Source organism: Carcharhinus amblyrhynchos, chromosome 7, assembly GCF_965287045.1.
Source record: "Carcharhinus amblyrhynchos chromosome 7, sCarAmb.v2.hapA, whole genome shotgun sequence".
Lineage (NCBI taxonomy): Eukaryota > Metazoa > Chordata > Chondrichthyes > Carcharhiniformes > Carcharhinidae > Carcharhinus > Carcharhinus amblyrhynchos.
The window spans coordinates 112,935,030-112,952,497 of record NC_137330.1 but is presented as its reverse complement, the minus strand read 5'-3'; the positions used below and the strand labels follow the sequence as shown (position 1 = coordinate 112,952,497).

The following is a 17,468-nucleotide window of genomic DNA, read 5'->3' as shown; positions in this document are numbered from 1 at the left end:
TGAGGGGCTAGACAGGGTAGAAGCAGAGATTATTTTCACTTAGGAAGGAAACAAGAACTAGAGGGCACAGCCTCAAAATAAGGGGGAGTCAATTTAGAACAGAGTAGAGGAGGAACTTCTTCTCCCAGAAGGTGGAGGCTACCTCGTTAAATGTGTTTAAGTCACAGGTGGATAGATTTCTGACCAATAAGGGAATTAAGGGTTATGGGGAGCAGGCGGGTAAGTGGAACTGAACCACCATCAGATCAGCCATGATTTTATTGAATGGTGGCGCAGGCTCGAGGGGCTAGATGGCCTACTCCTGCTCCTATTTCTTATGTTCTTAATCAGATGCAGTCTGTGCGATGTAAGTACACCCAGTGGTCCCAGATAGGGAGCTCAGGATTTTGACCCATAACAGGAACAATGATAATTCAGGATGGTGTGGCTTGGATGGGAACTTCCAGGTGGTGGTATTCCCATGCATCCTCTGCTACCCTTGTCCTTTTAGGTGGTAGAGGTTGCAAGTTTGGAAGGTGCTTCTGACAGAGCCTTGATGAGTTCCTGCAGTGTATCTCATAGATGGTACTCACTACTGCAACTGTGCATCAAGGGTGGAGAGAGTGAAATGTTTAAGGAGGTGGATAAGATGCCAATCAAGTGGGCTACTTTATCCTGGATGCTGCCCAGTATTGTTAGAGCTGCAATCATCCAAGCAAGTTGAGAATATTCTATCACGCTCTTAACTTGCTTTGTGGACATGTTTTGGGGTGTCAGGAGGGAGTTACTCACTGCAGAATTCCCAGCCTCTTCCAGTCACGGCATTTATATAAATGAAAGCAAATTACCATGGATGCTGGAATCTGAAACGAAAGAGAAAATGCTGGAAAATCTCAGCAGGTCTGGCAACATCTATAATGAAAGAAAAGAGCTGACATTTCGACTCCAGATGACCCTTTGTCAAAGCTAAAAGGCATTTATTAAATACAGTATTTATATAGCTGGTCCAGTTCCAGGTCTGGTCAATGGTAACCCCCCCGCTAAGGATCTTGATAATGGGAGGGTTTAATGATTGTAATGCCATTGAATATCTAGGGGAGATGCTTAGATTCTCTATTGTTGGAGATGCTTATTGCCTCACACCTGGTACTTGAATGCTACTTGTCACTTTTCAGCCCAAGCCTGAATGCTATTCTGATGCATTAAGATAAGCCTTGAATTGGCACCACTGAATATAATATTTTATCTTATTAGACTGCTCCAAAGATGGAAGTCTCTCCTATGTATCATAACATGACTGCTTCATTGCAAAAATCCGCAGTTGCGGCCAGAGTCCGACTTGAAGTCCTTTCAAGCGTGCCAGGACCAGGGATCGGGCATCTCTGGATTTCAGGATAAAGTTGCACTTCTCACTAAGTTGTCACTCTCTACAATTTAGTTTAGAATTATAGAATGGTTACAACACAGGAGGCCATTTATTCCATTGTATTCATGTCAGCTCTCTGTAAGAGCAACTCAGCTACACCCACTCTCCATGATGCACTTTTCCTATTGCCTGAAGCAGATTAAGAAGTCTCAGAGCACCAGGTTAAAGTCCAACAGGTTTATTTGGTAGCAAAAGCCACCTGTTGGACTTTAACCTGGTGTTGTGAGACTTCTTACTGTGTTTACCCCAGTCCAATGCCAGCATCTCCACATCCGAAGCAGATTCGCAGGTAGGGAAAATCTAACCCAAGGGTTTTTATTTTGTCACTACAACTTCTTGTCTCAACTTCAGTTTAAGAAATATTTGGTAACTATGATTTTGTCGTATGACTCAGGGAAGCAAAAAGCACGCTCTTACATTATCCTTTCTCTTCAATCTCCAAATTAAAAGATTGAGAAATGGTTTTCCAATGCTAGCTTGTGAAACTGAGGGGAGGCTAATACATTAACAATCCTTTAATTATTTAGCCTTTCACATATCCTGCAAGATAGTACATGCAAATTGCTTAACCTCTGGAGCGTTTCAATCTTTCAACATACCAGGCAATTCATCACACAACTCTTGCCAACAAATGCAATGACCCAATATACTTCCAGCTGCATAACTGCAATATTCCTCAACTTGAGCAGACCATTGGTATTCAGCTATGATTTTATTTTCTGCACTATCCTCAGAATATCATTAACCATCTCTGTAATTGAACTGCACATAATACATTTTACAGTAAACGTAAGGCACAGTCTTGACTACTAACTTCAGACTTCCTTTTGATTTGATTTATCACGTATTAGTATACAGTGAAAAGTATTGTTTCTTGCATCCTATACAGACAAAGCATATCGTTCGTCGAGGAAACAAGAGAATACAGAATTATTCTATATCTTTTTTAAAGAAAAACCAGGTAGGATCTATCCCAGAATACTGAAAGAGGCAAGGGGAGAAATGCTGAGGACTTGGCCAAAATCTTTGTATCCTCTTTAGCTGCGGGTGAGGATTGGAGAGGAACTAACGTTTGTTCCTTTGTTTAAGAAGGGCAGAAGAGACAATCTGGGAAATTAGAGGCCTGTGAGCCTTACATCAGAGGTGGGGAAATTATTGGAGAAGATTCTTAGGAACAGGATATACTTACATCTGGAAGAGAATAGGCTTATTGGCAATAGGCAACATGGTTTTGTGAAGGGGAGGTCATGTCTCACAAACTTGATTGAGTTCTTTGAGGAAGCAACAAGAAAAATTGACCAGGGCGGAGCAGTGGGTGTAGTATACATGGACTTTAGTAAAGTCTTTGATAAGGTTCCTCATGGCTGATACAAAGGTGAAGTCATATGGGATCCAAGGTGAGCAAGTAAGATGGATACAAAACTGGCTTGGTCATAGAAAGCAGAGATTGGCAGTGGAGATCTGTGACAAGTGGTGTTCCACAAGGATCAGTGCAGGGGCCTCTGTTGTTTATACTATATATATATATAAATGATTTGGAGGAAAAGGTAGGTAGTCTGATTAATAAAATTGCAGATGATACAAAAATTGGGGGAAATAGCAGATAGTGAGAAGGATTGTCAGAGAATGCTGCAGGATATAAATTGGCTGGAGACCTGGGCCAAAAGATGGCAGATGGGATTTAACCCAGATACATGTGAGGTGATGCAATTTGGAAGGTCTACTATGGAAAGGAGTGTACAATAAATGATAGAGCCCTTAAAAATATTAGCATACAGAGGGATCCAGGTGTGCCGATCCACAGTTCCCTGAAGGTGGTAACTCAGGTGGACAAGGTGGTTAAGAAGGCGTATGCCATGCTGGCCTTCATCGGTCATTGAGTATAAGAATTGGAAAGTCATGTTGCAGCTGTATAAGATTTTAGTTAGGCTGCATTTGGAGTATTCTGTATTTGGAGTATTCTGTACAATTCTGGTTGTCACACTACCAGGAAGATGTTAATGTATTGATAAGGCCGCAGAAGCGATTTATCTGGATGTTGCCTGGTTTAGAGGATATGGACTATGAAGAAAGGTTGAACAAACTTGGATTGTTTTCACTGGAGCGTCAGAGGATGAGGGGGGAAACTGATAGAGGTTTACAAGATTATGACAGGCTTGGATAGAGTGGATAGTCAGAGACTTTTTCCCACATCAAAGGGTCAATTACACGGGGGCATGGGTTGAAAGTGAGAGGGGGAAAAAGACACGTATGGGGCAAGTTTTTCACACAGAGGATAATGAATGCCTGGAACGTACTGCTGGAAGAAGTGGTGGAAGCAGATTCTATAACAATGTTCAAGAGGCATCTGGATAAATACATGAATAGGTAGGGAAGAGAGACCACATAGAGGCAAGGAAATATTAAATTAGAGGCGCATTTGTGTTGGCACAGACTTGGTGGGCTGAAGGGCCTGTTCCTGTGCTGTACAGTTCTTTGTGATTCCACACCAAACATACGGCCCAATCGTGAGAGACTGTGAACTTTTATCATACCTTAATATATCTGGTCTATAAGCGAAAGCTGAGAAGCAGAATAACCTTCACCAAATTTACAACCCTCCAAGATCTCTGTGCTCCTGCAGATCTGGCCTCTTGTCCACCCTTTAGTTTAACGACTTTACGAGGATGTTACCAGGAATAGTGGATCTCAGTTACAGGAAGCAGTTGGCCAGGCTAGGGCTTTATTCCTTGGAATGTAGGAGAATGAAGGATGACCTCATTGAGGTAAATAAAATCTTGAGGGGCATAGATAGGTTGAACACAGGGTCTTTTTCCCAGGGAAGGAGAATTGAAAACTAGAGGGTATAGGTTTAAGGTGAGAGGGGAAAGATTTGAAAGGGACCTGAGGGGCAATCTCTTCACGCAGGGGGCGGTGCATATGTGGAACGCGCTGCCAGAGAAAGTGGTTGAGGCAGGTTCAATAGCAATGATAAGTACACGGATGGGAAAGGCTTAGAAGGATACGGGCCAAACGCGAGCAATTCGGAATAGCTGGGAGGGTATCATAGTTGGCATGGACCGGTTGGGCCTGTTTCCATGCTATATGGCTCAATGCTTCTATAACACTTCACCATGCACAGTTTTCCATTCATTTGTATAGGACCACAGGTTCAATTTCCTTCTTAAACCTTCAGATGCTCCGTAAAAAATGTTTTAGCTTATATTCCTGAACTTTGGCAAGTTAGCTGATCTCATTCAGGGTGGCTGTCGATAGCAATAAGCCTGGGTCATAGTGAGGAACAACTGGCCACCATTTTAGCTCTGTATTCTGATCGTAACATTGCTGTGGGTGCATGATAAAAGCAGCATCATCCGAAATGTTCTTCAGCCAAATAGTTATCACTTATAATAATGCTTAATTAAATAGCACAACTTTGCAAGTAATAGCATCACTTGGAGCAAAGCATCCTTCACATCTCAATTTAATATTTGAAGGACATCAATGTTATATCCGATTATTTCTTCTTTTTAGGCCTGTTTTACTGGGCTGTAGAATCCCTATAGTGCAGGAGACTACACCGACTCTCTGAAAGACAACTCAGCCAGGCCCTATTCCCATAACCTCACATGTTTACCCCGCTAATCCCCCAAACTTACACATCTCAGGACATAAGGGACAATTTAGCATGGTCAATCCATGTAGCCTGCACATCTTTGGACTGTGAGCGGAAATCAGAGCACCTGGAGGAAACCCAAGCAGACATGGGGAGAACATGCAGACTCCACAGAGGCAAGGCAGAAAGTCCATAATAGACACAAAATTCCATTTGATAGCACAAGTTGTCCACACTGTGTACAAACTCCACCTTCTGATTTCATTGTTCACAGTTGAGATAGCAGTTATTCTACACTTAGCAAAATTCAAAGAACATAAGAAATAGGAGCAGGGGTAGGCCATCTAGCCCCTTGAGCCTGCCCCGCCATTCAATAAGATCATGGCTGATCTGAAGTGGCTCAGTTCCACTTTCCGCTTTCTCCCCATAACCCTTAATCCCCTTGCCTACCAAAAACCTATCTACCTGTGTCTTAAATATATTTAGCGAAGTAGCCTCCACCACTTCAATGGGCAGAGAATTCCAGAGATTCACCACCCTTTGAGTGAAGAAGTTCCTCCTCAACTCTGTTCTAAACTGTCCCCCCGTTATCTTGAGGCTGTGCCCTTTAGTCCTGCTGTCCTTTCTGAGCAGGAAGAACCTCTCCACCTCTACCCTATCCATCCCTTTCATCATCTTATATGTCTCAATAAGATCCCCCCTCATCCTTCTAAACTCTAACGAGTACAGACCCAGTCTATTCAGCCTCTCTTCACAGCTCAACCCCCTCAACTCCGGTATCAGCCTAGTAAGCCTCCTTTGCACTCCCTCCAAGGCCAAAATATCCTTGCGCAAGTGCGGCAACCAAAACTGCACACAGTACTCCAACTGCGGCCTCACCAGTGCCCTGTACAGTTGCAGCAAGGCCTCCCTACTTTTATATTCAATCCCCCTCGCTATGAAGGCCAGCATCCCATTTGCCTTCCTGACCACCTGCTGCACCTGTAGGCTGGGTTTTTGCGACTCATGCACAAGGACCCCCAGGTCCCTCTGCACCGTAGCATGCTGCAGCTTTTCGCCCTGTAAATAGTAGTCCTTCCTACTATTATTCCTGCCAAAGTGGATAACCTCACACTTGCCAACATTGTATTCCATCTGCCAGGTCCTCGCCCACTCGCTCAGCCTATCTAGATCTCTCTGCAGACTTTCTACACCCTCCGCACAATTTGCTTTTCCACTTATCTTTGTGTCATCAGCAAATTTCAACACCTTACACTCAGCTCCCTCCTCCAGATCATCTATATAAATGGTAAGTAGCTGAGGCCCCAGCACCGATCCCTGGGGCACTCCACTAGTCACCAGCCGCCAATCCGAATAGCACCCATTGACACCTACTCTCTGCCTATTTGACAGCCAATCCTCTATCCACGCTAACACCTTACCCCAACTCCATGCCCCCTAACCTTCTGTAACAACCTTTTGTGCGGCACCTTATCAAACGCCTTCTGAAAATCGAGAAACACCACATCCACCGGTTCCCCTCCGTCCTCCGCAAGAAACATGTGATGACTTTCTGTGAAAGGTGAGGGAAGGTCTCACATCCTAGGGATTTAGTGGGTTCAGTAGTTTCCAGAGTTCCACTGCCACTAATGTATTAATGCACACCCAAAACACCATTACCTGACAGTATAGCTGCATCTAGAAATCCCTAAATACCAAAGTCCATCATTTCTTGAATGATGTAAACTACTCCATAATGTTACACAGCAATAACATCCTTGCAAAATGGTATAGCTCATAACCTTTGTCTTCTTTTTAAAAAAGACACATTGAGAAAACACAAATTAAAACACTACAGAATGGAAATAAACAAGGAGATTCATCAGAAACCAAAAAATCAAGGGAACCGAATGTAAAAATTGGTATTTTCCCATTCCTCTCACAGGTACCTGTAACATTATGTGTCACTGATTCTAAACAGAATGGCAGTGCAGAGGTTGAAAAATTAGATGTGAAAATGTTATTGCAGAAATTTTAACCACACACGTATATCACAGCATTGTGCAACACCGTGGGCGGTACGGTAGCGGAGTGGTTAGCACAGTGCTACCTTTAACTTTAAACCACAGCTTGCTCCCAGAAATGAAGAATTTCAAGCCAGATGATCAAATAAAAGTTAAAATTGAAGTTTATTTATTAGTCACAAGTAGGCTTAAATTAACACTGCAATGAAGTTACTAGAAAATCCCCCAGTCGCCACACTCCGGTGCCTGTTCGGGTACGTTGAGAGAGAACTTAACATGGTCAATGCACTTAACCAGCACATCTTTCAGACTGTGGGAGGAAACCAGAGCACCCGGAAGAAACCCATGCAGACACGGGGAGAATGTACAGTCTGCACAGACAGTCACCCAAGCCGGGAATTGAACCGGGTCCTTGGTGCCATGAGGCAGCACTGCTAACCACTGTGCCACCATTACGGCAACAGTATTACTTTTCAGTGACTGGCAGGTTGTGACATCAACATCAGAAAACTGATGGTGGATATCGTGGCAAATGAGGATGCTGCTTGATTACTATTTCCTGTGACAGGTTAATCCTAGAACGTGATTTGATCTGATAGAATTTAGAAATAAAAATCTCTATAACTAACTGAACACATCAGGGAAGAGTTTTGACCTGTTATTTGGGATTAACACTGCATTGTGGAACAGTCACCCGTTTTAGAACTGCCCAAATTGGAAATCTTCCTAATCAGATCAGCATAATCTGATACACCATTGCTCGATCCTTAAACAATACTGTGCCCACCTCCAGCCTTGTGAGCGATTTTCAAGGCTTCTAATGTGATGGCAGGTCGAATTTCTAGTTGACAGACAACCACCTTTGCGCAACTGATTACTTTGGAAGCTTGTTCCAAATCTTCTGAATTTAACAGCAGGTTAGCCCCAGCTACGATGACGATTGCATTCTGTCCTGTAATAGTAAAAAGTAACAACTGTCAAGCCACGGCAGAAGAAAACAGAAAAGATGCCTTGGGTTTTGGATCCTTCCTCAGAAGTGTTACCATAACTCAGACAGCATCCATAGCCAAAATGCCTCACAGCACCAGGGACCTGGGTTTGATTCCTGATTCAGGTGACTGTCTGTGTGGAGTCTGCACGTTTTCCCCATGTCTGCCTAGGATTCCACCAGGTGGTCTGGTTTCCTCCATAAGATGTGCTGGTTTGGCAGATTGCTAAATTCTCCCTCTGTGTACCCGAACAGGCATCGGTGTGCGGCAACTAGGGGATTTTCAAAGTAACTTCATTGCTGAGTTAATGTAAGCCTACTTGTGACACTAATAAATAAACTTTAAAAAAATGTAACACTTAATGCGATTTGCTTTATACGTTTTAGGGCATCACTCTTAATTCTGTCCCTTATTGGTCTTTTCGCTTGATGCATACTGTCTGACCTGATGAATCTTGATGTGGAGATGCCTGCGTTGGACTGGGGTAAACACAGTAAGAAGTAACACATTCTTACTGATGAATCTGTCCAGAGTTTGCTTAATGTTACATTTCATAATATTAGCATTTAAAGTGTGTTACTCATGGGAATAGATTTCCACTGTGTACAGTGTGTAAAAAAAAATCATACGCCCATTCTTTATACATGGGGATCATGATTTCATTACACATTACATGAAAAAAATAGCAAGATGCTGTTCCGTTTACTAAATAACGAAATTCCTTTACACACAAATTAACCATTAACAGACTTTGAATGAAGAAAAGACAAGTTTATAAAGATCCATTTACCTTTTGGCATGTATAAATGGACATTGATGAGATTGAGAACTCGCTTGGAAGAAATCCTGGCCCCAGTGTGGGCAAATTCCCAAAGATCCCAGTTATGAACCTTGAGCGATCTGGTTGCTTTATTAAGTGTTTGTCAATCCAGCTCCCCTATACTGTCAGGCTTCATAATACTAGTCCAGCTCTTCTTGAAGCCACAAGTATTCACCACTCAAACAAAATATAATTGGGTTGTAGTGAGGTGACTCATGAATGAAACTCGCTATCTTCCCATATATCTGTCTGTTATCCTTAATTCTTTTGATTTCCTTTTGTTTTGTTTGTTTTCTAGTGTTTGTAATTGTTTGAATCTATTTTCCCTTGTATATCTTACACACTGAATCTCACTGACCACATTATATTTGACTTTTCAGTTCTTAGGGCGACATGAAGGGGAGGCGGTTTAGAACGGAGTTGAGGAGGAACTTCTTCACTCAAAGGGTGGTGAATCTCTGGAATTCTCTGCCCGTTGAAGTGGTGGAGGCTGCCTCGCTAAATATTTTTAAGAAGCGGGTTGATGGGTTCTTGATAAGAGAGGGGATTAAGGGTTATGGGGAGAGGGTGGGAAAGTGGAACTGAGCCACGACAGATCAGCCATGATCTTATTGAATGGCGGGGCAGGCTCGAAGGGCTAGATGGCCTACTCCTGCTCCTATTTCTTATGTTCTTGTGTTCTTATAGTGGCACAGTGGTTAGCACTGCTGCCTCACAGCACCAGGGACCTGGGTTTGATTCCTGATTTAGGTGACTGTTTGTGTGGAGTCTGCACGTTTTCCCCATGTCTGCCTAGGATTCCACCAGGTGGTCTGGTTTCCTCCATAAGATGTGCTGGTTTGGCAGATTGCTAAATTCTCCCTCTGTGTACCCGAACAGGCACCAGTGTGCGGCAACTAGGGGATTTTCAAAGTAACTTCATTGCTGAGTTAATGTAAGCCTACTTGTGACACTAATAAATAAACTTTAAAAAAATGTAACACTTAATGCGATTTGCTTTATACGTTTTAGGGCATCACTCTTAATTCTGTCCCTTATTGGTTAGAACAGAATTTAATTCTAGAACTTAAAGTAATTGTTTGAAGTTGTTAAACATACAATAGATAATTTTCTGTTGTGGGTCGAGGAGCAGAAGTTCCCCTTCCAAATCTAGAGGGCTAACAGATGGTGCTGCATCTCCATACTCAGTCCTCCTATATCTCAACTTTCGGAGTACAAGATGCTCTCAGTGCTTTGTAATAATGCTCAATCTCCATTGTCTTGTTTGTCTTTCATCCACCAATAAAAACAATATTCACTATTTATTCACAGTAGGGTTTCACTTACCCCTTCACTGATTCTTCCTCTATTGGCACTGCTTCCACTCACAGTGTTGCGGCTGCTGCTCCTGGCTTGGGTCTCACACGCTCCCTTTTATCTCTACCCCCCCTCTTGACCTATTACCACCTCCCCTCAATGACTAGGCCACAACTTCCGCTTCCCCTCATCAACAGTCCTAACCCACAATTCCCCCAAGTACTGAGCTCCAATCTCCAGACTGCTCCTTATTGTTAGGCTCCATGACCCCATCACAGTCTTAATCTTGTAACTCCCATTCCACCCCCCTCCCCATTCTCATCCCAATCTCAGTCTCATCATTCCCCTTCCCTACCTGTCCTAATCTTAATCTGGTAATGGTGAAGAACTCTTATGGCGACAGCGACTAAATATATTTCTGTTTGGTAAGATATGATTCATTGTTGCTGTGACTAAGTCAATCAGTTGTTTTTTTAAACCTAGATGCTTTCTGATTCTGGGACTTTATTGAGTTGAAAGAACAGTAATTGGAGGGATCTAGCTGGCCCACATTTTAGGATACAATTATCTTGGTTCACGGTGGAGGCGGCATGGTGACACAGTGGTGACACATGGTGGCACAATTCAATTTCCAAGTTTGCTGATGACACCACCGTAGTGGGTCAGATCTCAAACAATGACGAGACAGAGTACAGGAATGAGGTAGAGAATCTGATGAACTGGTGTGGCGACATAATCCCTCCCTCGACGTCAACAAAACGAAGGCAATTATCATTGACTTCAGGAAGAGTAAAGGAGAACATGCCCCTGTCTACGTCAATGGGAACGAAGTAGAAAGGTTCAAGACCTTCAAGTTTTTAGGTGTCTAGATCACCAACAACCTGCCCTGGTCCCCCCACTATGCTGACACTATAGTTAAGAACGCCCACCAACTACTCCTCAGGACAGTAAGGAAATTTGGCATGTCAGCTGCGACTCTCGCCAACTTTTTACAGATGCACCATAGAAAGCATTCTTTCTAGTTGTATCGCAGCTTGGTATGGCTCCTGCTCTGCCCAAGACAGCAAGGAACTACAAAAGGTCGTAAATGTAACCCAATCCATCACACAAACCAGCCTCCCATCCTTTCACTCTGTCTACACTTCCCGCTGCCTTGGAAAAACAGCCAGCATAATTAAGGACCCCTCGCAGCTCGGACATTCTCTCTTCCACCTTCCTCCATCAGGGAAAAGATACAGAAGTCTGAGATCATGTACCAATCAACTCAAGAACAGCTTCTTCCCTGCTGCTGTCAGGCTTTTGAATGGACTTAGCTTAAAATAAGTTGATCTTTCTCTACACCCTAGCCATGACTGTAACACTACATTCTGCACATTCTCGTTTCGTTCTCTATGAACAGTATATTGTGTCTGTATAGCGCACTAGAAACAATACTTTTCACTGTGTGTTAATGCATGTGACAATAATAAATCAAATCAAAATCACTGCTGTCTCACAGCGCCAGGGACCTGGGTTCAATTCCCAGCTTGGGCCACTGTTTGTGTGGAGTTTGCACATTCTCCCCCTGTCTGTGTGGGTTTCCTCCAGCTGCTCCCGTTTCTTCCCACCATCCACAGATGTGCGAGTTAGGTGAATTGGTCATGATAAATTGCCCCTTAGTGTCAGGGGGATTAGCTTAAGTAAATGCATGGGATTATGGAGCTAGGGTTTGGGTCGGATTATTGTCAGTGCAGACCTGATGGGCCAAATGGCCTCCTTCTGCACTGTAGGATTCTATGATTCTACAATGAGTTGTTGAAGAGTTTCTGTTCTCTAACTTTATAATCTGAGGGTATTTCTTAACACAAAAGCCACAGGTAAATAACCTTCCTTAAAGTCTTATTTAATTTGTGCTGGATTTCAAAGATATTTCTGTAAGATAAAAGGCCAGCTAATAATCTTTGCCCTCCCATTCATATTAAAAGGCAACAGTATACTGTTGCTAAAATACATGTGTAAACATCTTACTTCCAGGCCTCTGTAAATGTTAATTATACACTCTCGCTTAAAGGAAGAAAAACAGATTATTTTTACAGTTATTACCCCATTTCAGGTATTTTGTAAGGAAACACAAAAATGTCAGTCTTGTGTACTACCTTCTTCATTGACTGTAATCGGGGCAACTCCTGTTGATGCTTCATCTGTTTGACTCACATAGTCTGTAACAAGAAATTGATTTGTGTATAACAATTTTTACATGCAAGATACAGCTATGTATTTAGAATGGATTGTATTGTATCACTTGTTCAATTACAACTGCAAAAGATGCGTTACAAGTACAACTATAACAAACAATGCAGCTTCTGACAGAGAAGAGGCAACTGAGAAATGTCCAACAAGAGCAATGCAATAATTCCATTGCAGATCTATAATCTCTTCAACAGTGAAGACAAGAGTTTGAAGTAATACCTGTAGACACGCCATTACTTTTGAAGTTTTCGATGTAATTATCTCCAAATGAATCTTTCCCAACCTGTTTGGTGAGGGAAAGAATTAGGGGTTAGGGGATGGCTTCTTGAAACTAAACACTTCATCCCAACTTAATAAAGGAAACATCTTGAAAACACTTTGACAGCGGGATTGAAATGACTGTCAGTTGGCTGTTAGGATACAATTTAAGTAAAGCGTTTTCCAAAACAAAGTTGCACGAATTGTTGCCAGTAACAGCCTTGCTTCCCTATTCATCAGAGGAGGTTGAATAAATGCATTCAACTTCCATTTGCACAATATGATGGCCGTGAATAGTTACTCATATGTTTTCTAGAACATCATGTATCTTTCAAATGAAGTAACAATTGGAGCGGGTAAGGACTGTCCAGTGTAATCATCACGTGGACATGTTGGCGTTGGACTGGGGTGGGCACAGTAAGAAGTCTCACAACACCAGGTTAAAGTCCAACAGGTTTATTTGGAATCATGAGCTTTCGGAGCTGTGGTCTTTCATCGGGTGACTTATACTGCTGGTATTAATACTGTTGCCTCGCAGCACTAGAGTTCAATTCCAGTCTGCGTGAGTTTCCTCTGGGTACTCCGGTTTCCTCTCACCGTCCAAAGATGTGCTGGTTAGGTTGACTGGCCATGCTAATTTGACCCTAGTGTCAGAGGATTAGGAGGGTAAATATTGGGGTTTAGGGGAATAGGGCTGAGTGGGATTATGGTTGGTGCAGTCTCAATGGGCCAAATGGTCTCCTTTTGTGCTGTGGCGATTCTATGAAGAAGAAATCAGTTCAATGGAGCAGGTATAGGCTGATATGATAGGTCTATTAGGGCAGTTCTGTTTGTGCATTTTGGGAAGGAGTTAGATGCAGGTTGTTTGGGGTTGCAGGGTTATGCGATTGGAGGCTGGCAAAGGAAGCTCTCCAGAGAATTGAGGTCAATGACCACCCTGGAAAAATGGCTTCACATTCGGTGGTGGTCATGCTTCAGGGAGCGATAGAAGTATCAGGTGGTGGAAATTTGTCAGGATTATGGAGATGAAAAGCAATGATGTCAAGAAGATTGACTCCTTCTCATGAACTCATGAGTGTGCACGAACTATATATGCTGATTTTTCTGTAGGCACTTTACGGACCTGGTAGGTCATGGAAGAGCCAAATTCTCCTCATGGTCCTTGCTTCCATGGCAAAGATACAAGTTATTCGTCTACAACCTTTTTTTTTGTCTTACCTTACCAACCATTGCTGATTTGGCTCCGAGTCGTGCTGCCTGGATACACTGATTGGCTCCTTTCCCTCCAAATCCAATGAAAAACTTGTGCCCATGTATGGTTTCTCCCGCTTTAGGCAAACGTGGTGTATAACTATTGAAAAATAACAAAAACTAATAAATGAATCTGTATGGCATTTGACACAACATTCCTCCAGTTCTCGCTTTACCAAAATTAATTTTGTAGACAGTACTGGCAAATAGGAACATAAAAAATAGGCGCAGGAGTAGGTCATGCGGCCCTTTGAACCAACTCCACCATTCATTATGATCATGGCTGATCACCCAACTCAACAGTCTGATCCTGCCTTTCCTCCATATCCTTTGATTCCTTTTGCCCCAAGAGTTATATCTAACTCCTCTTGAAAACATACAATGTTTTGACCTCAACCATTTTCGAATTCTCTCACTATGAAGGCCAACATACCATTTGCCTTCTGTGTTGTCCGTTGAACCTGCACATTTACCTTCAGCGAACAGTGTATGAAGACAACCAAGTCTCATTGCACATACGCATCTCCTAACTTACGGTGATTCAGATAATAATCTGTCTTCCTATTATTGCTACCAAAGTGGATACCCTCATATTTATTCATGTTATACAGCATATGCCATGCATTTGCCCACTCACTCAGCTTGCCCAAATCACACTGAAGCATCTGTGCATCCTCCTCACAGCTCACCCTTCCACCTAAGTGCATTGTGGCTAGTTATGAGGAGGATCACAAGTTCAACACAGAGAGAAATGCCTTTGCGGCATGGTGGCACAGTGGTTAGCATTGCTGCCTCACAGCACCAGTGACCCGGGCTCAATTCTGACCTTGGGTCACCTTGTGTGTGGAGTCTGCACATTCTCCCCGTGTCTGCGTGGGTTTCCTCTGGGTGCTCCGGTTTCCTCCCACAGACCAAAAATGTGTGGGTTAGTGGATTGGAAATGCTAAATTGCTCTTTAGTATCAGTGGGACTAGCTGGGGTAAATGCATGGGGTTATGGGGATAGGGCATGGGTGGGATTGTGGTCTGTGCAGATCTGATGGGCCAAATGGCCTCCTTCTACACTGTAGGAATCTATGTTTCCCTTCTCCATGATAGTGACGAGAAATGCATTCATTTGGGTTCCCTGATGCCCTTCCCACCCCAACACCCTGCAGGTCTCCCAGATAAAACTGGCCTCTCAGAGACTGATGTGGGTATGCCGGTGTTGGACTGGCGTAAACACAGTAAAAAGTCTGACAACACCAGGTTTTAGTCCAACCGATTTATTTGATAATAGACTCACAAGCTTTCGGGTTAGTCCCTTCGTCAGGTGAACCTGACGCAGGGACAAACCCGAAAGCTTGTGAGTCTATTATCAAATAAATCGGTTGGACTAAAACCTGGTGTTGTCAGACTTTTTACTCTGAGACTACCAAGAATACTGTATTACGCCCCCCCCCCCCCCAAGTCCACTGCTTTATTTAAAATCTTGCTAATTTTTCAGAATAGCAAGCTTATTTATTAATTAGAATTTGGTAACAATTGGCATATATTAGGGCACAGGCAGAAATTAACACTGATTCGAAGTCTATGCAATTGAATTTGTCTGATGTATTCTTCCTGTATTTTCCCCAAACCACACTGCAATGAGAAAATTAAAATAAATCATTATATCATCATTGAACTTGAAGTAGAGATTGCACTTTCAAACAAGTTAAGCTGAAGAAAAAAAATGAAGCTAATATAAAAATGTAGGTGTATCCAAAACAGACTTGATTTTAATACAATTTAAAAGTATTAACATATGTGCAGATTTAGTTCCATTTAGTGACCAGGATGAAGCAGTCTTAGTAGCAGCAGGATATGATGCACCAACTATCATACATACAGTCACCAAGACAATGAAAAAATTCAAATCTACATGCAATCCTAGCATTAGACAGTTTCTAAAGAATCCCTACAGTGCAGAACGAGGCCATTCGGCCCATCGGGTCTGCACCAACAACAATCCCGCTCAGGGTCTATCCCCATAACCCTCCATATTTACCCTGCTATTCCCCCGACAGTAGGGTCAATTTAGCATGGCCAATCAACCTAACCCACACACCTTTGGACTGTGGGAGGAAATTGGAGCACCCGGAGGAAATTCATGCAGACACAGGGAATACATGCAACTTCCACACAGACAGTGACCCAAAGCTGGAACTGAACCCAGGTCCCTGGCGCTGTGAATCAGCGAACCATTGTGCCACCCTTATTTCATCACTACAATTTGATTGGTGTACATGTAGGTTTACAAAATTCTAACTTCTTGAGCGAAATATTTTCTGTGAGAACTTCTCGCACAATGGGAGATTTTTTCTGTTCTTTTCCCCCCAGACTGTTGGCTCTGGTGAGAAATGTGCTGTGTAGCTTGCTAGCTGCACTGCTGACTTTTCTTGCCATAGTTTTTAACTACTCTCTTTGTAAGACACTCTTCTGAATTCCTTATCAGAACTACCTTTTATATATGGCTCCTAGCTTTGGTCTCCTCCACGTAAGGACACACTGTCTGCTACGATCGTATTAAGCTCGATCCTAATATTCTATCAAGTCACTTATCAACCTATATTTTCTGAAGATTGGAGCCCAGCTTGGACATTTAGATTGATGAGAAAATTATGAAAATGAGGATGAAAATTTCAAATACATCCTGCTGGTCATTGGAGGTTAAATCCATTTTTCAATATACTTAGTGCTGCTCCCATTTAAGACCGATCAGTCATAAAAGCTCATGATATAGTTGAAGACAATTAATTGAACCAATGATCCTTGAGAAAACAGAAAAACCAAGAGAATATGTACTGTTGCTCAAAAAAAAGTTAAGAGACTGTATGGTCGAATGTGTATTTCGCATTCCAGGTTTAAGAAATAATGGGCAAATTGATCTTTCCAATAATCTCCATATGTTGCACTTCCCTGTTACATCCTCCAGATATCTTTCCTTTTTTTTGTGGGGGAATCAAATGTTCCTAATCACACCATCAATGCATGCTGGCATAGTGGATAGTACACCTGCCTCACAGTGCCAGGAACTCGGGTTCAAGTCCCGTTTGGGTCACTGTCTGTGTGGAGTCTGCACGTTCTCCCCATGTCTGCGTAGGTTTCCTCAGGGTGCTCCAGTTTCCTCCCACAGTCCAAAAGACATGCTGGTTAGGGGCATTGGCCATGCTAAATTCTCCCTCAGTGCACCGAACAGGCACTAGAGTGGGGCAACTAGGGGATTTTCACAGTAACTTCATTGCAGTGTTAGTGTAAGCCTACTTGTGACACTAGTAAATAAATTTTTAAAAAACCCTCTTCAATTAAAAGGTGGAACAGTCAGATGTTCAGGTTCAACAATATCTGGAAGGCAAAGTAAATTATTATTAATATAAGGAGATTTCATTGACACCAACTTTGTTACATACTGCTTAATTTTATTTCATCCTTGTCCTGTTTTTATGTGTAAATAGAACAATACATATGAATGAAAATATATGCATTTTTGGAATTATGGCAGGTCACAAATTTTATACATTTCTCTGAAAATGATAGATTAATGGATCAGTTCAAATTTAACGCAACTCAGAATGCCAAGATCTACATAAGATTTGGTTTCA

The 17,468-nt window shown here is 42.5% G+C and overlaps 1 protein-coding gene and 1 long non-coding RNA gene across 4 annotated transcripts in view; one reads left to right on the top strand and one right to left on the bottom strand.

The window, feature by feature from the left end:
• LOC145345225 (uncharacterized) overlaps positions 1-17,468 on the top strand; it is a 790,615-nt gene that overhangs the window by 450,281 nt on the left and 322,866 nt on the right. The window lies entirely within an intron of this gene.
• rbks (ribokinase) overlaps positions 1-17,468 on the bottom strand; it is a 161,598-nt gene that overhangs the window by 92,110 nt on the left and 52,020 nt on the right. For 2 of the 3 annotated variants that reach the window (XM_080192976.1, XM_080192978.1), the window contains exons 2-5: positions 13,814-13,946; positions 12,557-12,620; positions 12,244-12,306; positions 7,791-7,955 (exon numbers count right to left, since the gene is read on the bottom strand). In XM_080192976.1, the coding sequence (XP_080049102.1) occupies positions 7,791-7,955; positions 12,244-12,306; positions 12,557-12,620; positions 13,814-13,946 (425 nt within the window). The remainder of the gene's footprint in view (positions 1-7,790; positions 7,956-12,243; positions 12,307-12,556; positions 12,621-13,813; positions 13,947-17,468) is intronic. The other variant, XM_080192977.1, reaches the window with a different exon arrangement.